This window comes from Cygnus atratus, chromosome 10 (genome assembly GCF_013377495.2).
Source record: "Cygnus atratus isolate AKBS03 ecotype Queensland, Australia chromosome 10, CAtr_DNAZoo_HiC_assembly, whole genome shotgun sequence".
Taxonomy (NCBI): domain Eukaryota; kingdom Metazoa; phylum Chordata; class Aves; order Anseriformes; family Anatidae; genus Cygnus; species Cygnus atratus.
The window spans coordinates 2,455,491-2,478,040 of NC_066371.1; the positions used below are offsets into that span (position 1 = coordinate 2,455,491).

General features: G+C 40.1%; 1 protein-coding gene and 1 long non-coding RNA gene across 3 annotated transcripts in view; one reads left to right on the top strand and one right to left on the bottom strand.

The window, feature by feature from the left end:
• Window positions 1–22,550, bottom strand: part of LOC118248144 (contactin-4) — a 305,713-nt gene that overhangs the window by 90,436 nt on the left and 192,727 nt on the right. For both annotated transcript variants that reach the window (XM_035546817.2, XM_035546819.2), the window contains exon 6: window positions 5,543–5,638. In XM_035546817.2, the coding sequence (XP_035402710.1) occupies window positions 5,543–5,638 (96 nt within the window). The remainder of the gene's footprint in view (window positions 1–5,542; window positions 5,639–22,550) is intronic.
• Window positions 5,799–16,727, top strand: LOC118248145 (uncharacterized). Its single transcript, XR_004778684.1, has 3 exons — window positions 5,799–5,875; window positions 14,733–14,860; window positions 15,988–16,727. It is a non-coding gene; the product is annotated as an uncharacterized LOC118248145 (long non-coding RNA).

Sequence of the window (22,550 nt, forward strand, 5' to 3'; positions counted from 1 at the left end):
CAACTATTTGGCATAAAGAATGGTTTGGTCTTTTAAAATTTGGAGATAAAGTTAAAAGGGCAAAGACCTCCAGACACTTTGTGGGCATATCCCCTATGGAATTCACTTGTGTTTAGAGCCCTGAGAAACACAAGGGAGGGCTTGCTTTATTTTATTTCATTTCATCAGGGGGCATTCTTTTTTTCTAATTAAATTTATCTTGCCAAATTTTATTAACAAAACTGAAAAAAAAAGAAAAATGTTTTCACCCACAGCTTTAAATTAAACAGACTATTTTACATCTCAAAATGCTTCATTGTCTCTAAATATATCTAAATATAATAAAAAGGCTTAATAATACAAAATGGAATGAAGCACTTCGGACAAACCCAAGTTATTTTTTGTATTTTTGTTTTCATTTTGGCTAGCGATGCCCCCACATCAATTATTCATACAGCTCTTCCAAGGAGAGACAGCAGATGGTATTGATCTAGGAGTGCTTCAAAAATGTAAAGCAATATAGTGTTGTTTTTATGGTACCCAAATTATAGGGCTCATCCTAAGAAATGCTGAGATACCATAACTAGCCTCATCAAAACAGTCACGAAAACTTTTTGATGCTCTTTATGTTTCCAAAACTGTTACTGTGTGATTTAAGTATGTAAGAAACACGACCAGGTATACATGTCTAGTCTAGATTTTCAATTGTCTTTTCTTGTCTACAATGTGACCACTTTCTACCACTGCTCATCGAGCTGTTACATGTGCACTTCATGCCATGTTCCCATAACTATGTTTACTCTTACATTATTTTTTCCATAGAGCTTCATAGGTAGACTGGTTGACATATGAACATCATTAGGCTTTTAATTAAAAAGCAGTGGAAATAACGAGGGAAAACCCTACACGCTCAGGATAATTATTTCAGAAAAATGTTAACAACTCAGGTAGGCTTTTTCTACTACTACTTACACTGATTTAGTGTAAGTGAACAAGTAGGAAAGGAGGAAAAAAAAAGAATTGAAAATTTCTAGCAGGCAAGGCAGCATAAATACAGCAGGACAGGCTTCAAGGGCTCAGACACTGATTGCTCTGAGAGCAAAAAATATGACAGAAGCAAATGTTTGGTTTGCATTTATTCTGGTTTTCAGCCCAGTGACTTCCTGAGCTCCAGATGAACATTTATTTTCCAAATTTCCAGCATTCAGCAAGCACTTCATCATAGGATGCAATCACATCATTATACTGCTTAACAAAATATAACACCAGGATGCACTGACCTGACAAAATAGTGACTCCCTGTTGAAAATGTACCATGAGAAATACACATTTTGTTTCGTGGAAGAAAGAAGCCTGAATTCATATGGTCAATCTCCAATTCATGGTAAAATAAAAATTAGGGCATGCATGGAGATGCCCATAATGTTCTGTTCAAGCTGTATTTGGTCCACTTTATGATGCTGAAAATACTCGTTAATCATTTGGACTTGTTTTCAGGATAAAATCCTGGTAACATATGAGGAATAGGAAGCTTTTTATTTGGCATCATTAAGAAGAAAAAAACCTCTCAACAACCAATGTATGTAGGCCAATATAACTTCACTTTTAACTGCCAGCTCTTTAAAAATGGGTAATTCCAAGTAACAAAGTATCAGAGTGAATTACAGATTAAAGGATAAAAGTTTGGATGCAGACAGACATTTCTAATTTTAGTACAATCCAGGATTTTAAAGACCAAGATGACCAATGACACAGCAGTGGACAGGTAATGATTCTCTTCTAATGTATGTAAATTTCCTTTATCAAATTTCTGCAGATAATGGGGGCTCTAAGCCTTGCCACTTGAGTCAATTCAAAGCTGAGGAAAAGCTGGAACTGATTCCCCCCCCAGACACGGGAAATTTTTCCCATCAGGAAAGAACTGTTGAGCCTGCATCTCTGGCACCCTCTGAAGGATATCCTCAACTCTGTACTCAGGAATCAGCCAGTTTATTGTTTTGTTGTTGTTTGTTTTTCCCCAGGCTTCACCCATTCTGGTGAACACCCTCACCATCAAAGCAACAGCTACTCTCCAGTTTAAATTTTATTTTATTTTTTAATGTCATTTTCAATGCAGAAGAGAAACTGAAGTCAAAAAAAAAAAAAGCCATAATGTAGAATTTTTCCCCAGGCAGTCCTCTGTTTCAGAGTTGGTCATTAATGTCCCCAGGCACTTTTGCAAGGATTATAAGTCAGCTTTTCTTTCCTAATCAAATTCCAAAATAAGTAATTGCATTTCCTCCATCTTAATGCCACTCACACTTTCAACTAGATGTATTATTTCTCACTTCTAGCCTGACTGTTTTCTGCTGTTGCACTACCATGTTAAACAGTTGCAATGTTATATCCCAGAGGTGGCATAGCAAGGCATGGGGAGGAACTGATCTCCACAGCTTTGCAAACACTGCCTTGGACCCTTGGGATGGAAGCTGCCAATGAAACACCATCATTTTCCGACATACAGTTAGTTTTCAGTGATATCTGATATTCTCTTATGAAGCTCCATCTGCCCAGAGCTGGAATAGGAGATAGCTGTGGTAATTGTGCAATAACTGCTAGAGACCAAATAGTTTCTATTACACTGGGAGACATACAGTTGGCTGACGGAAACGCAATGCACATGATTGAAAAGCATTAACTTTGCAGTTGTGACTTTTAAAACTCATCCTTATTTCTAAACTTGGGAGGAAGGAGTAGGAGGAAGGAAGAGAAAATGAAATTATTTTCACAGAGAAGATTAATTCCTGCAGAACAAAGGTCTCAGTCTCAATTACCTGGAACTATTTTGACTTTCCATGAAATACTTTCTATGCAAACCGGAAAACCACCAGGGGACTACCCAGCCCAGATTGGGTACAAAATTGCAATAGTATCAATTTAGACTAATTGTGGATCTGGCTTGATACGAACAAGATAATTTTCTAGCTGGAATAAAGCAAGCCGTAAAATGTGGCCAAGTAGGAAGATATCTCCCATCCAAATGACAACAGGAAATAATTACCCTTCAGTTTTCTCCCTGTCTGGACTCCAGAAATGCACTCACCTCTCTGTCACTGCAAGGTGCTCTTTCCTTCCTACAGAAATCTGAAATAACTTTGGGACCTTTCCAGAGTGTGTTTGCATCATCAGTGAATACGCTCAGACCAACGCTTCCTCCTGAATGACATCTCCCATAGCATCGCAGACTCCAAATGAGTTCATGGCTGGTCCACAACCCATCTTCAGTGTTTTTTAATATCTAGCTTTGGCAGCTTCCTAATGAGGTGCTGCAGTGAGACCCATTTTAGGGGGGTGAGGTGGCAAGCTCCATCCACACAGACCAGAGGGCATGTAATTCTGGGGTGTACCTAATAAATACAGGAGCCACTCCCATAAAAGTTATGTGCTGCAATAACGAGTAATTTTGTGGGTTTGGCATTACAGGTGTAAGAATCACCTTCAAGTAATGAATATCAGAAATGTGAGATATTGAAGCTCTCATGGTAATCTCTTGAACTAAAAGGAGAAATAACATCTGAAGCCAAAAGTGAAGGAGGCGCTCGCTGAATAAATCAAGTAGGTAGGTATGTTTGCCATACAGCTCCTCCCCCACAGTATGAAATAGTGAGGTTTCCCACTGCAGAGACTAGAGACTGGCACCTGAAACATGCTTTATATAAAAGCACCACACAACTCAAAGGCCAGAGCACACTTAATACCGCAAAACATTTGTTTGCTCTGCTGAATGGGCTTTATCCTGATTCCAAAGAACTTTTGGTCAGGTTTCCCTAAGATTGTTTACAATTCCAGCTCTCGATGTGTAAGCAGTAGCAGGCCTCACAGGTCATGACGCCCGCAGGCCCAGGGCCTAGGCCCTTTTCTCATTCTGCTGCATGCTGGTGGCATGCCAGCCGCCCTGATGAGGCCTCTGCCAGCTGGTCAGAGCGGCAGGAGAGCTCTGTAAGCGCTTGTCTTGTCACATTTGAGCGTGAAAAGCAGCCTACTGACAAAGAGCTCGCGAGGCAATTCTTGTCCAGCTGACGAGCAAGGAAGAGGACAGACAGATTTCAAAGCATGATTGCAAATTTCTTTAAAAGGGACGCAGAACTGCGGAAGATGGCCACTTGCTGATAATATACTGAAATACCTTCTGATAGACCAGCTCGGTGCTGTGGCTGGTTGTTGAGCTGCAGGCCGTGCGGTTCCACACGCCTCGCCCCCAGGCCTGATGGCAGCCACAAGGACGGGAGACACAATGGGCTGACTGCTTCTCTGAGGCTTTGTTTTGCGTGCAACAGTGCAAGACATGGACTTAAGAAGTCAGCCAACCAAGACAGGATTGGCACAATTATAACAAGTTTTTGCTCAGTTGAAAGAATTGTTCTGTTTTAAACATTGATACTGTCCTGTATAGATCAAACTGTACTGAAGTAATTGCTACATTATATATTAAGACATATATGCCACTTCCCCTGTTCTAAACAGTGGGTATAAGAAGTGACAGGTCCAAAAAAGACAATTTACTAAGATTTTAAGAGGGAATAATTTTTTTTTTTTTAACACAACTACAGTATGGTCTACAGAGGACACATCAGTAAGACCATTCTAACATTGCAGATTTCTTTTTACCTGTTTGCTACTACAGCTTTTCCATTTATCCATAAAAGTCACAGATCCACTTTTTTTTTTTTTTCTGAGGTGTTAAGAGATACCAGTCACTATCAAGAGAAGACAGGTTGAATATTTTTCTGCACAGAGTCTGTATTTTCAGACATTCAATGAGCCTTGAGTTACAGTTAGTACCAATCTATTATAATTCCAATGGATTTAAATATGTTATCAGACAAAAATGATAGTGCACAGAGTGGCATATCTTCAGAGACTTTTGGTAGTGGGATTGCCCCTCATTCTGTCTGGCGCTTCAGATTATGATTTCCAGAAAAACAGGTGGGGGCATGAGCATCAACAGCAAATACTGCAGTGCCTGCAGGATCCCTATGTAATTTATTGGCATGGTATTTCCTCCTCTCCATTACCACTCTGCCTTGCCTCTTCCTCTCATAAAAACAGTAGGAAAAATATGTACTGCCATTCAGAAATAAATCATTGTATTAGACTTGGACAAACACTAACAGAATCTGAGTACTCACAAGACAAAAACAGTGACAACAAGAGTCTGAAAAATTAAAATAATAATGAACAGATTATGTACAAAAGTAACTCTATCAACAACCTTCAAACTTTTTTCAGAAGATACACACACAGAGGTCAAATAAAAAAAGGCTTCTGAAAGTTTCACATTCCACAAGGTCTTGGCTATGTCTTCTCCCTATCACATACTGGTCTAGTTTGCATAAGCTTTCTCTGCCCACATACCCAATGGGAGATCTCCCTCAGTGTTTGCTCAGCATGACCACTCAGAACAAACCATTCAGACTGGCACCACCACAGAGCTGTTCTTTAAACCTTCTGAAACACAGCCTGAGAATGAAAACATTGCAAATTGCCACTGGATCCTCTAAGCAAAAGAAGTAAATGGCTTTACCTCCAGAATGAGGTGGTGGTCCACACAACAGCACCATGCCCTGGCCCTGGCGGACAGATACAGTGCTTCTTGTTCTGGTCTTGAAGTTTTCGAGATCTGCCAAGAGAGAAAGAAATCATTTAAAGGGAACTGTTTTTTCCTAATGAGGACAGAAGGTTCATTAGGACTTCGCTGTGTGACAGGGAAACAAACCGAGCATCAGCTTGGATGAGAAGTTCATGGGAATTGGGTGGACTACAGAGTAGCAGAAGGCTGCTGTGGCAGCCAACTACCAACAAAAAAGCAACAACAGGATCAGAAAATGTCTCCACAAGTTTCAAGGTGTTGTTCAAGGTAAGGGGAAAAGCTTTTGATTTACCCTCTGCAGAAGAAACATCCAGAGAAAACTCCACCAACCCATAATGCTGCTAGAGCTTTTTCTTATAAATTTAAGAATTATTGCCTTAAACGATCACAGCCCCGAATTACATTATAACCCAGTTCTGTTTCCCTTTAGGAGACTTGTTACCAATGCCCTTGCAACCCATGTGTAAAAACCCTTCCTTTCCCATAAGGAAGTCTCCTGTTAATAACTATGTTAGCCACGCAGTGCTTTAATTAAATTCGGTTCCTTCTTCCACCTATATCCCTTTGCTCTCCTCTCCTTCAGGGGCCATGTACTGCAAAAATACAGCTCCCTCTCTTGCCTTGCTCGCTGAATTCAAGAAACTTGCTATTAAATGATGAGGTGATGCTCTGCGAGCTGAGCAGCGGCACCACTTATTGATCAGCGCCATTGGCATGAGCGGGAGCAGTAACACGCTGGATCACTTTTGTAGCCTTTTATCTTTAACAGTCCCTTGCATTTCAGGTTTCATTTTTTCTGCTTTCAGTGTGGCTGAGCCATGGTTTGGTGATTGCAAACCTGTTGTCAGTGCAGTTGGGAACTAGAGGAAACATAGGTGATAAATATTTAACAGCAGGAATTACTAGGAACATCATTATAAAAGTGTGAAAAATTAAGCCTTGATTTTTATCCACCCTTGATTTTTTTTTGATTATTATTTTTTAAGCACTGGTGTGCATACTTAAAAAAAAATTAAAATGAATAAGTAAAAAAAAAACAGGAGAAGTCACTGCTTTGTTTCAGACTGACTAGTACGCAGGCCACCACCTCAGAGTAGCCTGAGCTGGAGCTGAGCATGCCGCATGTGCGCAGGCAGTGCTTGCTGCTGGTGTGTACCCACTGTGGCCACATCCCCTCTTACTCTACTGGTAGCAGATCTTCACTTTCATCATAGTAAATTAATTGTGTAAAAAAATACAAATCAATCTGAAAGAGCTGGGCTGTCAGGCAGATCAGCTGTTATTCTTATGCTAGTACTTAGAAACCTTGCTCATGGACACATCCTGCTAAAGTCAAATTCAGGACAAAATCCAGGAAAAAATGTGAGCTACATTGGCAAAAACAATCAAAAATTTTCTTGTTGTGCTAGTAGTCATCATGAGATTTCCAGTACAGGTCTGCCATACCCTCATGCTCTACGTTTCATCATTCCAGGGATCTCATTATAATTTCAGCTTTTTCATTTGCATTTCAGAGGATAAATATTGTGGTTTGAGGGAGATTTTAAAAAGATGCTGCACTGCAGTGAACTACTCATGAGAACAGAACCAGCCCAAAATTCTGCTCCAATTCATGGACAGAAGCAATGCCGACCAAACCAAGGTCATGGTCCTGCCTGCATCAGCTGCCAGCTTTGTTGTATAATCAAACTCCTTGGGCAAAATGGGTTCACACAAAAGGTTCAAAACTAGAGGAGTTTAAAATTGGTCCAAATGTAATCTGGGTATCAATTTGGCAGCAAGTTCACAGGTGTGAGCTGTTTGCTCAGACTCTTGTCTAGGCAGAGCAATATATAAGCAGCAGATCCTCATGAAGATTCAAGGTCATGTAAAGCAAGAATAAAGCAATGTATGATACAGCACATTGATAAGGGAGACAATAAAGCAGACAATCACAGAAGAATTTATAAGAGTTAAATAATATATAATATGGAAGATTCTTTGTATTAGTATTTAGCTGTAACTGTTTTCCTCTGTCTTTGCAGAAGTAAATAATCCATTATACCCTGTGCATATACACACATATATACATACAAATACCATTTTAGAGACTGCATTGGATTCAGTTTCCAGGCACAAATTCTAAAAGAGCCATATGCAGGTCTGCTTTGGAAGGTAAGAAGGAAAAAAACTGCATCCACTCTCAGCCTGCATGGTTAAGCCTACTTGTACAGTGCTCTAGGGAACGCTTCAGTTAACCACGGGGGAGGGAGTGGGAGAGGTCTTTCATTACCAATCATAAGAAACAGCACCTGCTTGGTGACCCAGCAACTCCCGATTATAATAGCATGGAGAGAAAGTGCATGACTCAGTAGTCTAAATGCAAATCTGGTCCTCAAACGTTTTCTGCAAGGAACAAATAACCCATTTGTTGACAAAACAGCCATATATTTGTGACAAGAAAAGAGCTGCTACTAGGAACAGAAGTCTCTGTGTGGATGAACAACTAGGAAATGATGGAAGAATGGTCAAAATCAATTAGAGGCAGCAAACAAAGCAGAGCATTCATCATTATCATTCCCGGTGCAAACTATTGAGTTTTTAAAGTCAATTGTCAATTCTGAAAAGCCTCATGCATGTGCTAAAAATTCGTCTCTGAATAAACTAGCAAGATTAAGGTAATTATAAGAAAGGCTAATGTCTCATCAAACTGATTGGACTGATTATTCTGATGCCTTCTGAAATCCACACCTTAAATTTATTTGTGCAGTACCTAAATAGTACCATGAATTAATAATAATATAATTATGTTTGAAAAATTTTATTAATGAGAAACTTCATTTAAACATCAACTTGCTATGCGATCTTTTCTGAGAAGTTAGGAATTGTATCAGTATTGTTGAATGTTTGTGAATTGTACAGATCAGTGATGTGCTGATTCAAGAGGTTCTTCTGCTTTCACATGCTGTGCAAAATGGACAAAAACATTTCCTACAAGCTTCTGCTCAATTGGGTGCAAAATATTTTGCACAGTTGAATTTTGCACAGTTGAATTCCCTGTACATGGAGGTAAAACTGGTTGGTAGACAAAAGTTAAACAAACTTGCTGGATACCTCTCCACAGGAAGCTTTCATGCAGGAGTAGCACTAACACTTTTTTTCCTATTTCTGTTACCGTCTTCCAAAGGAAACACAGTTGTCTAGTGCCCTGCCTGGAGAGTAGCAAGAAATTATTCTGTGTACTTTTGACATTAAAAATCAATGGGACAGTAAAGCAGGAAAAAAAACCAACCCTTGCAGCTGGAGAATGACTCTGAACTACAGTGTAAATGCTTTAGTTGGTTGTGTCTCCCTGACGAGCCTCACTCACCCTTACATTCTAGTTTGCCTTGCCCCTAAACCCAAAGATCCTGGCTTTGGGATAGGATTACATGTGAGGATTTTTGTTCTTATATGTCATTAAAAAACCAACAACATACAAACACACCAAAAAAGCCCAGAAGACTTACAAGCCAGCAAGCCGACTGACTTCTTGGCACACACAGTATTTTGGAGGAATGCTTGAAGTGGGACTATCATACTGCCATGTTTATCTCGACACCAGCACTCTTTCCATCAAAAAGCACACCTGAGCAGAATGAGGAGACCTGGGAAATCTGGCCGAGGTTTGCAGGTGCCCTTTCACTGGACCTGCCTGCTGTGCTGGGGCTGATGAACCCCTGGGGGCGACGGGGCTGTTCAGCACATGCTGCAGCAGGGCTGGTAGCTACCCATACCTGTCCTTATTCTGCTCCCCCACGCTGCCTACACCTCGTTACAGTCTTCCACACCTTATTGTTCATCTGTTTCCCCTGTGTACATTGTCAATGCGGTCACTGTCTCCTGATACAAATATTTTCACCCCGTATTTTGAAAACAAAACAATTCAAGTTCTTGAAAAACTGCTGAGCACATAGATAATGATAGGAAAAAAGACAATTTCAGATTTGGGAGGGAGGCAGTGAAAGCCTTGAACAGGTCACTCTACTTTATCAAAAGAAAGCAAGACATTCCTGGTTTACCTGCATAAGTATTGTCACGAGGAGACAATGCCATCTCTTCAAGTGTTCGCTAGCCTAGTGGAGGAGGATGTAACAAAAACTAATGGTTAGGAAGCTGAAGTCATGGAAACAGAAGTTCCGTAAGGCTTATTGTGAGTGGTGATGATCAGCTGCTGGCATGAATTACAACAGAAAGCAGAGGGTTCAGCATCCTTGAGATCTGCAGATCAAGATCACCTTTCTAGAACATACACAAGTAGTAACTTTTATCACACTTAAGCAGCCAGGTTCAGTTAGGGATAAACTGGTGGAAATATGGCAGTGATAAATAGGAGCTATGTTAAAGGGCACTACATCCTTCTAGATGTCTGGTGCATAAAACGCTGGGGAGGAGGAGGTCTGGAAGCCAGGGTGATAGTCTGGTGACCTGATGCCCACCAACAGACCTGAGAGTCCCAGAGGTGGGCTCCTGGGACTTGGCAAAACAGTATGCAAGAAATCTGAAAATAATCATGTTACGATTAATTATTTCAAGCTCCCCAAAGGGTACTAAATACCTCATAACAGAAATAAAAGACACGTTCATTTTCAGACTTTACAGTTAAATGTTAGATATAATGCACTGAGCATCAGTAAACAGAAGGGAGAGAACAAGATGAAGCAAAACAATGCCTGGAAGAGATAAGTTCATTAAGTTTTAGCACGCAGGCATCTTTGAAATTTAATTAAAATTTTTAGGGTGGGAATTGCTTCAGTTACAGTGATCTTTCACTGCCTAGATCAAGACAGAAAGGAGCCTTAATTTCAATAAAAATATTTACACGTTAAACAAACAAAACATGAACAGAATCAAGGACTGCTTACATGGGCAGAAAGATATACTGTTGGAGCCAGGATCCCTGCATGCACTTTTGGTGAAAATGTGTTTGTTCAGTAATTCATATTTGTGGCACTAGGCAGTATACGACCATTAAGAAATACTCCTATTCATAGGATGGAAAAGAAAATCGCACAGTATGGCAGATGCAATAAGGATGTAAACCTACCCTAAGTGATCAACGCAGCAGGCATCTGCATGAAAAATCGTAGGTCATTTGAGTGAGCAAGAAGTGCAATTCAGTGTATTTTGTTCATAAACTCATCCTTGAAACCATATCAAATGGCAGCAAAATACTGATTGCCAATGATGCCTCTCTCTTCATACACTCATACAGATACAATAAAACAACTGCAAGCCTGCACATTTCTAAGTGGTTATTTTTAAATGAAAGAAAAAAAAGTAATTAAAAGTTACTGTAGACAATAAAAATGTGATACAATCATTAAAATGTAAAGAATGAAGAAATACAACTCTAGTAGGTACATAAAATCTACATAAATTGTTCTGCATGTAAATTTCTATGTCCTTTGAGGTTCAAGAACTACGCACAATCCTGTTTCCTAATGTGTGATTATTTAGGACTGAAAAAGAGAAACAACAATTAAAAGCTCTCCAATTTTATTATGATGTGTGATTTAAAATAATTAAGATCAGATATTTGTAGATCTGATATTACATATATAAAAGAATTCCCTTGCATGTTGTTTTTTGCCCTATTTAGTTTGGACATTCTCTCTATTTAGTAGGTGATTGCCAAATTGATCAAGAGAAATTACTGAGGAAGGAAATAGTAATACTTCTCATTCTGGAGGTCAATGTACTGCCAAAGCTTATTTGGAGCGCACAATACTAAACCAACGACTCCAATGAAAATAGAAAATATTGTAAAAGCTCCAGTAACTTCCGTACTGTATGAGGAAGAGATTAGCAATGTTTTCAGTGCATAAAGGAGACCGTTGAGGGCAGTCTAACAGAAACACCGACAGGTTAGCTTACTTAACACTTAATCAGACCTCATTCAAGGAGGGAGTGAGGATACCATTTAAACTTCATCTCCACAGTGTCACTTCTCAATCAGATTTCATGGACACACACGAGTATAAAGGTACATGTATTTAATCTGTGAAAAATACATTGATTTGTGCCGCTGACTCTACGCTAGCAATTGCATGACCTTGGGAAAATCATGTAAGTACTGCTGAGTATTTGTCTAAAAAAGGCCTAATTAACTGACATTTGTACATAAACTTGAAATGTAACAAAAGGACATCATGAGTGTGATATGCTATCAGCATGTACATGCTAACACCCGTCCTTTAATATGAACTTGAATATTTTTTGTTGCATTACTAGATCATAGAATAGAATCACAGAATGTCTTGAGTTGGAGGGGAGCCACCAGGATCATCGAGTCCAACTCCTGGCTCCACACAGGACCATCCAAAAATCAGACCCTATGTTTGAGAGCGTTGTGCAAATGCTCCTTGAACTCCAGCAGCTCGGTGCTGTGAGCAGTGCCCTGGGGAGCCCGTCCCAGTGCCCGACCACCCTCGGAGGGAAGAAGCTTTCCCTAACATCCAGCCTAACCCTCCCCTGTCACAGCTCCATGCTGTTCCCTCAGTTACTAGATTTTTCTGTGACCTCCAGTAAAAGTCTGCCTTAGCATCTCATAACACAATGTAAGCAGGTAACAGTGACTGATGTCCGTCTAATTCAGATTCTTATTCCTCAAAATCATTCAAGAGCCAAGAACATGCCAGCAGCAGCTGTCCCCATACCTTAATCCCATCACCTTTTCATTTTGTGTAGGGTATTGAATTGAATGACCTCCTTCCAAAACCTCAAATGTAGTTTAATAAAAGCTTAAACAATTTGAAATGATCCAAAGCCCCTTAAGACTTTGTAGTTTGTCTCAGAAAATGGCATAAGGACATTTTAATCAAAAACATATGGATTTCAGAGTAACAATTATCCAACTTTGTCTAGAGTAATGAAAAATTTCCCCAAATTTCAGGTACAAAAGTCAGTCTTTATAGCAAGGAAGATTCTATTATAAGCAAAACAAGAGTTGTAGCTTTTTATCCTTTATTAGGACCTACTTGTGTTTGTACTTTATTTATGAAATTCAGGTAAAATGAAATTTGGTAAGTCTTTTTTCTAAGTGATTACTCGATAAATCTCAGAAATCAGAGTTTGCTCTTTCAAAGAAAGATTTCACAGATGACAACAAAGCACCAACAAGTTAGTGGGAGCAGATTAGCTCCTTGTTCTCTAAGTTCCCCAAGTTTAGCAGTGCAATATTTGACCTGTGCTTTTAGTATTTATATCCATTTTCATTTATAGCTCCACTGATTGTTCTATTTTAAGGTATTTACCCAAGCAGAGTGTTTACAGCATTTGTACACAAGGTCCATTTGGTTCCCGTTATTGGCTACAACATGGAAATAATTCAGCTGCTGAACTCAGCGCACCCTGGAAACAAGAGTGAAACAATGAGGCTTCCCTGAGGAGCTGCAAGTCTCAGGTCATTGGTGATTTGACAGAGAGATCCCTATTTTTTATGAAAGCTAAGCTCTGTTTTGCCTCACTTTGTTTGCCAGAGGAGTGTTTCCATGGTTTTTCCTTCTTAGGCTTTTTTTTTTTTTTTAATGCATAGCATATTTTTAGAATCCAAAGTACTTTTGTAATTATGCCAGTTCCAAAATTGAGAGAACTCTATGCAAGAAGGCTATTTTTTAAACAAATTTAAAAAAATTTTGTTTTTTTTTTAAACAAAAGCAAAAATATTATAGAAAATTACACGAGCAGAAAACGATTCAAATTGATTGTGACAGGTGTCTGCATGTCTTTTAGAAAGCCAATTTCTGTGACTATCACGTAGGAAGAAGCACTGCTGTACATCTCCTTGAATGGCATACTGTCAAAAACTCATACACCATTAGTGAACCCTTTGTCATTACATTTAAGATTTTTTCCTAATGATCAGAAAAGCACTGTCAATGTTATTTTTACCTATTATTCTTATTCTTGTTTAACTTACATGAAACTATTTCTCCTTTCACTATATTCTAGCCAAAACATACATACATCAATCACTTCTATATAGATCACTGAATTTTAATTTCCAAAGGAAAACATGACTAATATTCAGGCTTAAAGGAAAAAAAAAGAAAGAAAAAGTGGCTTGTATGGTGCTGTATTTGACTTAAAGTCTATCTCTAGAGATCTCTGTAAGCAAATTTGCTAACACATCAGTGATACTGCTGTAGTGAGCTGATGTTAATAGCAAGCAGCTACTCAAGCATAATACCTTTATCTGTGTGTTTATCTATATCTTCAAAGGGATTATTATTTTTATAGAGTGAGCTATTCAGTGAACCTTAATAGAGCATGCATATGATTGAAGGAAAAATGAAGGATTGTAACATGGGACCCCAAAAATACAAGATAATTGTAAAGGCTTTGATGGTGCAGACACAGGATGCAAACCGGTCTAGAAGCTGTCTGTAGAAACCCACAGCTACCCTTCATTAATGGAATATAACCTTGGGACTAAGCAAAAGTGGGTTTGAGTATAACAAAACAACAAGAATCCAACCTATATAAAACGTATACAGTAAAACTTAGATATAACAGAGATAGGGATCAGTGAATAAAGAGCAAGTAATGCAGTAGTAGTAGCTAGAGCACATGAATCATTTCCCATTTAAATTGCATGGGCTGTGCGGTTTCATATTCCACCCCTGAGGTTTGGTTGTAATGTGGATACAAGAAACTTGCATGGTTAAAAATGCATTTGGTAAATTAACAACTGGCACACTAGAAAACTAAAAAAACTTGTTCACTGACAATTTGGGGTCTTCATCAGTGGAAAAAAACACAACACTCTTACTATATACATTAAACTTCATATGAACTTTGAACAACCATGAACTGAGCTCCCAAACAATAGGAAGTATAGGAAATACTGTAACGACATAGGTAAGGTGTAGTTACTTCTTCATTCATGTGAAAGAAACTCAAAATCCACATATGTACACACAGACAAGACACCTAAAGTCAATTTTCAACCATGACTTAAAGAGATCTGCGGAGCATAATGTGGTTTTCCTTCTCATACCCCTTATATAATTTTAATATGATCCCGGCAATCTAAAATTTAGATCGATGTTTAAGGTCATATTCGGTCCTAGAATCAAAGTCAGTTGGAATTCTTTGATTAAAGGCCATATGATGTGATGTCAAGGGGATTCGGAACAGGCTGGCAATGACACCTTCTTCAACAAAACAGTGACCAGAGGGATTGGCTCAATCTTCCTTGTTCTGACTGAATAAAGAACCTTCTACCAAAAGGTAAGCTTGTATGCCCTCTTCCAAATTGCTTTTATCAAATTTGCCTAACTCTAATACACATACAACAGAGCATACTTTAATATCCTGGATAAAATACACAACCAGATGGAAAAAAGAAGCCGTTTGCATTGCTGTCCATGGAATAACATGACTTCATTGGATGCAGGCAATAAACTATGCTAATTTGGCCCATAATACAGTCTTGAAGATGAGATTCTAGTGCATCTCAATCAATTACAGATTTTAGAGGACATTGGTTTGAAGAAATCATAGCCTGTCTATATGAAGGCAGGCTGAAAGCACTTTAACTGATGACTAGCACCCACAAAAGCATTAAAGCTTTTTGCTCTTGAAACACTTGACAAGATCTGCCTCTTGATATTTATGGCTCTAATATCTCTAAACACTGTCCCTATAAAACCTGTGCCTGACTTTTTAAAAGCAGGGTTTTATGTCATCCCTTTCACAAATACACAAAGATTAAGTTCTTCTGCCCATGTCCTTGCTGTTGTGTCAGGACTACACAGCTGGCTGTGCAGTTCGGAATAAAAACCCCTTTGATACAGAGCTTAATAGAATTTTAGTTTAAGAGCTGGTGTTTGAATGAATAATTTTTAGAGTCACTGATTTGAGAAATGGTTTACAAGTCTGGGGATGAAAGCTTTCTAATCTGACCTTTAGAACAGAATTTTCACTGGGATTTCTACTTTACTGGAAAAAAAAAGTTGTAGATGTAAACATCTTGTCATTCTCCCAGCCTGCCTCCCCTCTGGAAAATAATTCAGGTTGGACTTTATTACTGTAGGCGTTAAACATTGTTCTGCCTGTGCATTTTTACCAAACAACCATGTCCAGTTTGGACTTCTAGACCTTTACATTCCCTATTTTTCCTGAACAGAAATGGGTAGCATTTTCACAGGATGCAAAAATTCTCAGATAAGCCTTTGCTGTAGGGACATGAGATGTGTACCTGGGGGACTCCCGAGCCTGAACTCAAACCACACACGTGTACAGGAGGCACGCTGCCTCCTGCTAGGGAGAATGGCTCTGCAAATGGCCACGCTGGTGGTTAGAGAAGAAAATATCTGGTGTGTTTGAATGTGCACGGTCATCAACCTCTTCCACAGCTCCCAGGGCTATGCACCAGACCAGACTTGAGCTTTTCCCACTTGTTCCTGGAAGGGAGATCTGCCAGCAGTGGGGCTGCCCGCAGGAGAGGGCACGAAACAGGGACACCCAGCCCCTGCCCTGCAGCAGCCTGCCCGTGAGCTCTGAAAAGAGACGCTGCGGAGACTTTTATTTAAGAACATGGACCAGCCCCTCTGAAGTCAAACGTCTGTTTAAGTCTGCAGGAGACAAGTAAAATATGAAGAGCCAGCAAGAAAAACAGAATGAAATATGTGCAAGCCAAGAGCTTGTTTTCCTCCCCAGCCGTCCCCCCCTGCCTGTCACTCAGATCTCTGACCTATGCATCATCTTGGACTCTGACATCTCTATCTGGGTTTTTATATTGAGACTATGTTTAAATCTTGCCAAGTCTTTCTGACCACCATCTATCACAGACTGATTTGTCTATCCGCATGGCTACAATTTCTCCTCGGGCTTTTACCTTGCATCTCAACGACTGTGAGAGCTCTTCCTGCAGCTTTACAAGTGCCGCTGGCCAAAACACAGCTGCACAAGTCACGGATGCCTGCGCAGTGCTTGGACCATTTCCTCCTCCATCACATCACGCCTGAGCTGCTTGTCCTCCCTGGGACGGCTCCTCGTGGCACGCTGCGGCCTCAGCACCTTGCTGGGATTTCATCCTTTCCCCAGAATAGGCAACGGTGCAGCCCCAGTGCTTGTTAACCTTCTTTTATGTCACTCATCTTACTGAACAGGGGCTCTTATAAATATCTGCAAGCTGTCCAAGCTGTCCACTGTTCTCTTCCCAAATCAAATTACTCTTTGCTATGATGTTACCAATAAATAAATAAATAAAATCTCCTTGACTTTACATTCCATTTAATAAAAACTGCCTGTTTACTATCTTTCTACAGGAAGTATTTCAAACATTCATTTTGAAGAAACCCTTCTGCTCGAGTCAAAATGCTGAGGACTTAGAAAATTTTATTACTTTAATCTGGAAAACCTGGGCAGATATTTCCCCTTGGGTTAACTTGAACAGAATTAGTTTACTCCTAGATGTTTTTATTTATTTATTTATTTTTAGCAAAACAGTGCAATATTTGCACATGCTCTTGCAGCACAGATTCTGCAATAGCCATCAGGACTGCCATCAGCAGCAGGCAGGAGATACTGCACAGCCCCCTCGAGCTTGGTAACTGAGCACTAACACAGCAGACACTTTGTGTGCTCCCTGCTGGACTCTGCTGTGCTGCACCTTCTTACTTTGTGCAGCTAAATTAATGCAATTACAGACCCCTAAATAATGGAAAATAATATGACACAAGCTTGCTGATCTCGAAGTTTCCCTTTACTTGATAGAAACACAAACAAAAAATCACCCTGCAGAGATCCTGGCCTTCAGAGGTTACACAGTTGCTCCGGCTGCCTATGAGAAGATACATTATTATGCCAGGCAGAACTACTTAGAGAAGAGAGATTTTTTCATTCTGTTCATCTCTCACTTCTAATGAATTATGAGACGGTAGTCACGTTTGCTGCAGACAGGAAAACTAACAGGAGAATTTTTGACAAACATATTTAAAGCTCCACTGTTCTTTGAATGCCAACACTGACTCCCTGATTTTATTTTGCACAAGGAAAATGGGAAAGAAAAAACCAACACAATGAAAAGCAGCCACTAGGCTAAAACTGTTTGACATTGGCCTTGCATCCCATCAGCAGAACAGGCTTTCTTGCAACAATGGGGTCCACCTTTGGGTACGGGCTGTGCTTGATCTAGGGGTCCTGGAACTGCTATTTTCCATTCATGTAAAAACAATATTTTGCATCGATACAGAATTAGTAGAGATCAAGCTAAGGATTGTAATTATTTCTTCAAAACATGTAAATGAATAAATAAATAAATAAAAGCATTATTTCATTTGACAGATGAGAAATTTTAGATCCAAAAGTGGAGAGGATACAAGAAGTCATTTTAGTAATCAAGAAAAGTGCAAAGTCCTCTTGGTTCCTTTGCATATACATATACAGCTGCTTACTTGGCTTAAGCCTCATTATATTGCCCAGAAGACAAAGGTTCACTGACCCAACATACTTCGAAGGTTTGCAATGGAGAGAGAGAGAAAGAGAAGGTGGCGACTACTCCTCATGGAAATTATGCCCAGATCTCAGCCTTGTATGATGGAAGAATGGCTCCTGCGGCTGCACATGTGAAATAATGAGCATCAGTGCAGGCAGAGAGTCCAGCTCCCCTCTGGCTTTTTAAGACTACATTATAGGCAAGGTCTCTACAGGATTCTTAATCGAAATTTTGAGGTATTAACATTTGAAGAAAATATCCTTATCAACTCTAATAAATATCTGCAAGTCGTTAGTGAAAGATTGTTCAAAATGTACAAGTTTTCAGTTGGCTATATGCCATCTTCTCTTTTCAAGAAAGTATGGTTCAGTCTCACTGGATAACCACGATCCCTGCAGGGTCACTGCACTCTTAAGGATACTGCTTTATATTGGCATTTACATTTCCAAGCTATTTCATCTATTGTCAAAATAGTAATTTAAATTTACGATTTAATTTCCTTTGTAATTTATACATCCTTCTAGCTGCCATCAGAACAAACCAACTGGATATCAATGATTTGCAGAGGTAAGGCTGTACTCATTGAAGATAGCTGGGCTATAGTCTGAAGTTATGCCAAAAGGAAACTCTAATATCATCTACATAACTATTCAACTGTTCCTATCCTTTGATTTAAGAAAAAAAAACAACAACAAAAAACCAAAAACACTTAGAAAAATATTCTGTAAATATAGCCCCACTCAGAGGATTAATACAACTGCTAGGGATACATTAATATTCACAGTTTCCTACCGTAGTGGTTATCAGCCTTTTAAAAACAGGCCAGATTTCAGATGACATCCTCTGTTTCTGTAAGAATCCAATGGTAAAGCACCAAAGGGACCACGACCACCTTGGTGGTAACACAGGTAACTCGTAAGGGCTTCAGGAGGGAGAGTGAGACCAGGGGATTTTGCTGATAAATGGAGCAGTACCAGGTCCTGCACAAAGCTGAGCAGAAAGAAGGAAAAGAAAGACCAAGTCCTGATCTCTCCTTAAGCTTACTGTGGGAGCTCTGTGTTTGTCTTTATGACCTACATATCAAGGCAATAAAGAGAACGGTGGTTTTAAGCTGAAAGGTGAAAAGTCAATGAGACTGATTAAGCCTCAGGTCAACAGATCTTCAAATGCAGAAAGATCTTTTCAATTAAAAGTGAAATTGTCCCAAATATCTGTGCTAAGAACCTGAATACTCACTGTTTTATTCAGAACATCAGAGAAAATGAGAAATCTCTCTTATTTCCTTCCAGGCCCAGCCTGAGTTTTTCACAGCACGATTTAGCAAAGATAATCTTCTCAAGATTAGAGAGTTCAGGTAACAGCAGAGCTTTCTGCAGGGCAACTTTCACATCACCGGACCATGCCGAACTGTGATCAAAGCAGTCCAGGTCCACATTCAGTTTCAACAAATGACTACATCTGCATTTGTTCCTTAGAGATCCAGCCCCTAGGTATCTGGATATATACTTAGAATGTATGATATTGCTTATTTTACATGTTAAAGGTAAAATTAATAGACATTGAGAGGGATGGAATAGACCTATTGCCTGTGCCTTGCGCCCTGAATTTCTAAACCAGAGGAGAATCCCGGGCTGTGAGCGAGCTGGGACTGAAGGTGCTGGGGGCGAGGTGTCCCTGCGGGACAGGGCTCCTGCCCTCACCCCGCTGCCTGCAGCAGCACCGTGCGGCGTGCAGATGGGAACGCGCTGCCTGAAGAACAGCACAGCCTGGCAAGATGGCCAGCTCTGAGAGAAGGTGTGCTGATTATTTACAAATGCCCTGCCGCTCTTTGAAGTAATCATGTATTCATCTTATTTATAACCCTCGGGTGGAAACATAGCAGAGAGAAATTCTCTGTTAATGGCAAGGGCTCTTCTATCTCAGATTAAAGTAAAGTAGGTTATATATCTATCCTCTGTTACGTACTCCCTCTTGGTCCTATTCATCAAAAAAAGAAAAAAAAACACAAAAAAGAAAAGCTTATCTGTGGCTTAACCTAGTTTTCTGTCCCATCGGAGACTGTATGGCAAAGGTGCAGAGGTGGTGAGCTGATTCTCTGACGGTGGTGGCCGCACTTTGCACAGCTGAGTTCAGGTTTTAGCAAAGAAGAAACATTTGTGCACGTACAATAACTCAAATCGATTTACTTGTTTCCTTGTTAAAGAGCACTGTGCGTCACACCAAACCAAGCCCTGGTAGCCCATGCACTACTGCTGCCCAAGTTTGGATAAAACCTTTATTGATATAAATGCTATTTTCCCTTGAAAAAACACCAGAGGAGGAACCAGGGATTATTTACCTGCATGCAAGAAGGGACACTCTTAAGTCAGATTTCTCATACCTAGCCCCCAAGTGCTAATTGCCTAGACAGTTTTAACGTTATACCTTCGCAGAAATGGGGACACCAGCAATAGCTTGTGCCCGTGCTCTTAGGAGCTGTGGCTTTACAGCTTCATTTGTGTAAGGGTGCCCGCTAGAAGGTGGGGGTGGTCATCACATCACAGCCGTGCTGGTGGGACTGGGGCAGCTCGGACAGGTGGGTGTCTCTGGCATAGAAGTGCACTCGCAAGCTCTGAAACAATGCTTTACTGGTGGGGTTTCAGGAGCTACAAAACTACCGTTCCTTTTGGAAGGGTGAAAAGCTTAAGGAAAATTCTCTTACCATAGAATCTGTACCAAAACAGATTTATTTATTGGACCCAGAACTTAAAAAAAGTATCAGGAGGAACTTAAAAAAAGTGAGCAGGAGGCAGCGCCCAGACCAAAAAAACAACCCGTGAGAAGAGGCACGGACTTGAAGCCAAGGCTCTGAACAAGCACAGGAATACTTGAGCAAGGAGTGCACGCTCACTGCCCCAGCTGTGGTCTAACACTGGAGAAAACAATCCGCACCCCATTCTTCTTAATTTCCAGGAAGTTTAAAGCACATCGTGCTTTCTCAACACTCAGACATTAATAACGACTGTGGAAATGATTTAATTTGGGTGCCAAATGCCTCATTCAGCTGAGCAGAAGTGCATCAATTCATTGATCAATCAATGCAATTGTTGCTGCGTTTGTTTATTTAGCCAGGAAAACGCAGATACTTTGGCGGTTTTCTGAAAATGTTTTCCTTATTAATTGTTCTTGAAAGAATTACTTCATTGATCATTTAATCTTCAAAAAGAAAATGAATGCACTTCAGGGCAATAAGAGGGTACAACAGTAAAGAATTTGAGCAGCAATTATAATTTGTTTCTTAGCAACTAATAGCAAAAATTATGGGATTTGCTTGGGTGCAAGATATAACAGGAATTATTCCAGCAATGGGAATATGGAAAAAAATCCTTTTCAGTGTAATGTTGGGAGTAATTTTCTTTTTCTACCATCATAACGAAATTATTTTGGGACGGTAGGTCAAAGCCCCAAAGTATTCTCATTACAACCGCATTATTATTGTATTTTCTGCTACCATTTGCACTGCACAGTGCTGAGTCCTATCTGCTAATTCATGCATAACAATTATTTCCACAGAAACACTTATACTAAACAAATCCCTTTAATAAAGTGCGGGAAGAAACAGTTTTCAGAAACAATAGTTTGATTCCCTGCAGTTAAAGATGTATTCAGGGCAACAAAGAAAGTTAAAGCTTCTATAAACGATTTGAACGATTCAAGAGAAAAACGTATGAAGGCAGCGCTGGGGCTGCTGCCCCAGTCAGCACTGGGGGATGGCCACCTCCAAGCCCATCCCTCCAGGCACAGGGTAATCTTCAAACACAGTGGAACAGCTTGAGCTAAATTCCACACACAAACTCAGCCTTCTTGCCTGACCTGGGGGAGGTGGCTGCTCCCTTTCCATTTTGTCTCCTCTCCCTTCTCTGCAGCCCGGGGAAAGCCTTGCGCCTGGGTGCTGCTGCTGGTCCAGTCCAGCACCCCCAGGGCAGGACTCGGCTGACCCCAGTCCTGGGGTCTCATTTCTGCTCCCCCCTGCACAATGTAGTATTATTTTGCCAACTGCAGAAAATAGCTGCTGCATTAGGGTGGACCTGTTTAGTTACAGGATTAAAGGAAACTCCACGTTAGTAACTTCCTTGGAATAAAACCTCAGGTTTGATTAACATTTAAAATACAAAGTCCTATCAAAAAAGTTTCAACAAAATGTCTGTCCCAACTGTAAAAAAAAAAAAGAAAAAAAAAGACTTTCAGAAAATTTGCTTGCAAGCTCCATTTCCAGGTAAGCTGAGAAGCAGTTCCTGTTTTGCTTCCCTAAGTGAAACAGGGATACCAGGCAAGTCACAAGCCACATGGAACTTGCAATTTTCCATGGTCATTGACACACGGTGGTAGGTCAGGGACTTCTGCAAAGAGATTTCTGGTGGGAAGACACTGTGACTTGGTGTCCCAAAAGCACACTCCTTCGGACAACTCTCACACGCTGTGGCCAAGAGAAGCAGGGAG